Source organism: Argentina silus (genome assembly GCF_951799395.1).
Source record: "Argentina silus genome assembly, chromosome: 22".
NCBI classification, from domain to species: domain Eukaryota; kingdom Metazoa; phylum Chordata; class Actinopteri; order Argentiniformes; family Argentinidae; genus Argentina; species Argentina silus.
In genome coordinates, this window is record NC_139676.1 from 356 (window position 1) to 5,000 (window position 4,645).

The 4,645-nt window shown below is 44.9% G+C and overlaps 1 protein-coding gene across 1 annotated transcript; it reads right to left on the reverse strand.

Moving 5' to 3' along the window:
* Window positions 1–315: 315 nt before the first annotated feature.
* LOC310821966 (protein Niban 1-like) lies at window positions 316–3,863 on the reverse strand (the record flags this gene model as incomplete). Its single annotated transcript, XM_083694256.1, has 4 exons — window positions 3,595–3,863; window positions 1,234–1,361; window positions 586–711; window positions 316–430 (listed from the first exon to the last, which is right to left on the reverse strand). Coding segments are annotated over exons 1-4 (592 nt in total), but the record flags the coding sequence as incomplete, so codon positions are not given.
* Window positions 3,864–4,645: the final 782 nt, after the last annotated feature.

Sequence of the window (4,645 nt, forward strand, 5' to 3'; positions counted from 1 at the left end):
GCTTTTATGTAACGGCGGGGTGGGTAATGTTTTTATGTGTATAATGCATAATGAAGCTGTTATACAAGTGTTTTGAATCTGTTATAAGTGTGTGCCCAGTGCCTGTGAAGCCTGCGCCATTATAAAGTTGTTATAGGGGTGTTATAACCTTGTTATGAAGGTGTGGCCAGTATCTGTGAGGCTTGCACCATTATAAAGTTGTTATAGGGGTGTTATAACCTTGTTATGGAGGTGTGGCCAGTATCTGTGAGGCCTGAGCCATTCTAAAGTTGTTATAGGGGTGTTATAACCTTGTTATGAAGGTGTGGCCAGTACCTGTGATGTGCTTACACATGCTGTCCACCAGGAGGCGATGCTCTTGAATGGAGGTGCAGATTTGACAGCCTGAGAGGACCAGATCTCTCCTGCACACCCAACCGCCTTTAAAAACCTGGAGAAATACACACACATACACACACACACACACACACACACACACACACACACACACACACACACACACACACACACACTCAACGTACATACAGCAATCCTGTGTCATAAACAGACACAACAATAAGCGTACACAGTAGGTTGATGTTTCACCTCTTTGGAGTCCCGGCTTTCAACTGCAAAGCTCTTGGTGACCTGCAGGTGGCGCCGTCTCCACCTGCCGTCCAGGTACTGCAGTAGTGTTCCCTCCAGCAGCACCTCACTGTTAGGAATGACATCCTGGGACACGGGACAGGAGCAGGGGAGAGGAGGGGAGGGGAGGGGAGGGGAGGAGCGGGGGGAGAGGAGGGGAGGGGAGGGGAGGGCAGCTGACACACTCAGATCTACACTCGGCCTAGGATGTAGACTCTTAGAAGAAGAGTTCCAACAGCTCCTTGCGGGAGAACCCTTTGAAGAACTAGTTTGGGTTCCGCTACATGGAAGGGTTCTACTTGGAACTACATGGAACCTAAGAAGGTTCTTCAAAGGGTTTTTTTCCAACAGGGGACAGCCGAAAAAACATTTTGGGTTTTGTGGTTTAGGGGTGTATCTAGGGGTATGGGGTTTAGGGGTCTGAGTATCTAGGGGTATGGGGTTTAGGGGTCTTAGTATCTAGGGGTATGGGGTTTAGGGGTCTGAGTATCTAGGGGTATGGGGTTTAGGGGTCTCAGTATCTAGGGGTATGGGGTTTAGGGGTCTTAGTATCTAGGGGTATGGGGTTTAGGGATCAGATTAAGACAGGAAGTGAAGCGTGTGTCTTACAGGATGTTGGATCAGGGGCCTGGGGCCTGCTGGGTCGCGTAGCTCCTTCTGCATGTGCTCCAGGAGGCGGGCGCAGTAGTGGCGTTTGTAGAGGGGCATGAAGTCCTTCATCACAGCGGTGGTGCGCCCTGCACACAAGCACAGACACTAAAGGCCTCACCTCACCAGTACTACACCAGTACTACACCAATACTACACCAATACTACACCAATACTACACCAGTACTACACCAATACTACACCAGTACTACACCAATACTACACCAATACTACACCAGTACTACACCAATACTACACCAATACTACACCAATACTCCACCAGTACTACACCAATACTACACCAATACTACACCAATACTACACCAATACTACACCGGGAGCCAAGCTTTACCTCACTAACTACCGAAGAGTTCCGGAACACTCAAAACCTAGAGGGCCAAGTGTTCTATGTGGTGTTTACCTAGCAACAACACTTTGATTGGCTACAAAATGAAGCATCATCATTGATGCATTTCTGGTGAATAAAGTCACCCTTGGCCCTCTAGAATGTTAGAATGTTGTTTTGGGCGACTTTATTCACCCTCGGGACTAAATGAGTTGAGGCTACTTGAAAAAATATATGATATTACCATATACATGGAAAATATATTATATCATCGCATATTTAGGCTGAATGAAAAATCTGTTATATCACTGCATATTTAGGCTGAATTATAGTTCCATGAATGTGTGTTTGTTGGGACATCATCAGTGTGTTGGGTAAATAGAACCATTACAGACAGACAGACTGTTCTCTCTCTCTCTCTCTCTCTCTCTCTCTCTCTACCTTTGTTATATGGGTAGAATGAGAGAGAAAGCAAGAGAGAGAGAGAAAGAGAGAAAGAGAGAGAGAAAGAGAGAGAGAGAGAGAGAGAAAGAGAGAGAGAGAGAGAGAAAGAGAGAGAGAGAGAGAAAGAGAGAGAGAGAGAGAGAAAGAGAGAAAGAGAGAGAGAGAGATGATGGACAGATAGATTTGTGAATAGCGAGAAGAACAATAGCAGGATTCCGGGCTGTGAGAGACACGGGGAGATAAGAAGGACTATGAGGGATAACAAAGACCGTGTGACCCGGTGACCCGGTGACCCGGTGACCCGGTGAGGGACAGAGAGAGCAGACAGTCCTGTTAGTTATCACCTCTCCTCTCAGAGCCCTGCGTAAGTAATGGGACAGTTTGTAAGTAATGGACAGTGAAGCATTTTGTCTTCTTTTGGCTCTACAAAAAGTTGGGATTTAGAGATTCTCATCTTTTATTTAAGGTTTTTTGGTTTCACTCATGTTTAGTATTAGTTGACAATCCATTGCATGCAATAACTGCCTGAAGTCTGCGACCCTTTGACCCCACCAGATGACCCTTTGACCCCACCAGACGTTGGGGGTCTTCTCTGGTGATGCTCTGCCAGGCCTGTACTGCAGCCATCTTCAGTTGTTGTTTGATTTGAGGTCTTTTTGCATAAAATAGGATCATCAAGAAATTAAATGCATGTTCAATTGGGTTTAAGTCTGAAGACCTTTACACTTTTTGGGGCTGAAAAACTCCCTAGTTGCTATGGCAGTATGTTTTGGGTCATTGTCTTCCTGTATGATGAAGCACCATCCAATGAGTTTGGAGGCATTTGCTTGTACTCAAGCAGACAAGATGTTTCTGTACACTTCAGAATACATTCTGCTGCTGCTGTCAGCAGTAACATCATCAATTCAGACAAGTTAGTCAGTTCTAGTGGCAGCTGTACATGCCCAAACCATAACCCCCTCCTCCAGCATGTTTCACAGATGAGGTGGTGTGTTATAAATCTTGGGCAGATCCTTTTTTCGCCAAACTTTCCACTTGCACTCACTCTGGTACATGATCATGTATCTTATCTGTCCACAAGACCTTTCCAGACCTCTGCAGGCTTTTTAGGTACTTTTTAGACAACAATAGCAGACTCCAAAGGCAAACACAGAGCCTCGAATCAGTACGAGACATTGACAGCTCTCTTATGACTGCACACATGATGTGACACAACACACCTGACACCAGACATGTATTTCAACTGACACCAGTCAAGCCAATTGTCCCATTACTTTTGGTTCCCTGAATTAAGGAGACTATGCATAAAAAGTTTTGTCATTTCTAAATTGAGAAAACCAATATGCATTAATACCATCAAATACAAGCTGGTAATCTATACTTATAATTCTATACTTACAGTTAATTGTTTGACTTCAAATTCATAGTACAGTATAGAGCGTGAAGCCAAAAGAAGAACAAAGTGCTTCACTGTCCCATCACTTACGCAGGGCTCTGTGCATCAGCAGGCGTTCAGTAGCCAGGTCACCTACCAGACAGGTACTTCCGTTGTTTGGAGTCCAGGTAACAGGTGTGCCGGCCCCCCATCTTACCTCCCCCGGTCCTACTCGTCAGACACCGCTGTACTCCACCAGGAGCTCCAAGAAACGCCAAAGGAATGGCGGGGGTCGACGTCCCGTCTCCATCCGCAGGTCGGCAATGAGGCGACTCCCGGTGAAAAAGTGATATCAGTGTGTGTGTGTGAGCATCAGTCATGGTTGTGGTCCACCGAAGGACATCCTTACACACACACACACACACACACACACACACACACACACACACACACACACACACACACACACACACACACACACACACACAGAGTTCTATGTCTTTCTAACCCTTCCCTCTCTCTCCCTCTCTCTCCCTCCCCCCCCCCCCCCCGCCCCCCCCGCCTCATGCTTCATTTCACCATGGTCGACTCATTAGTAGTGGATGAAGTTGACGGTAAACAGCAAGACTCCAACCACACTGTTATCTACACAGTCCCGTTTCAAAGCTGCTGTTTATGACTGAGGTCCGTAGCACAAGATAACCGATGTGGAACACTGTTTACTCTCCATACATACAGTGCCCAGCGAAAGTAATGGGACAGTGAAGCAGTTTTTCTTCTTTTGGCTCTACACTCCAAAAGGTTGGATTTGAAATCAAACAATTACCAAGGGGTTAAAGTAGAGATTCTCAGCTTTTATTTGATGGTATTTGTGTAGATATTGGTTTCACCGTTCAGAACACTTTTTATGCATATGCAACCAAAGAGATGTCAATGAAAGTCAGACTTTAGGAAGGAAGACTTTATTAGGCTGGAAAATCTGAACAAAATACATCTACATGTACACAAATACCATCAAAAAAATGCTGTCTCTACTTTAATCTCATAGTAATTGTTGTCTCAAAAAATTGTTCACTGTCCCATTACTTACTTACTGGGCACTGTATATACAGATACTGTACATATTATATCATATTATATATAATATATAATATCCATATACTGTACTGTTTATCTAACTTTAATATTTCCTCTTTAATCTCCTCATC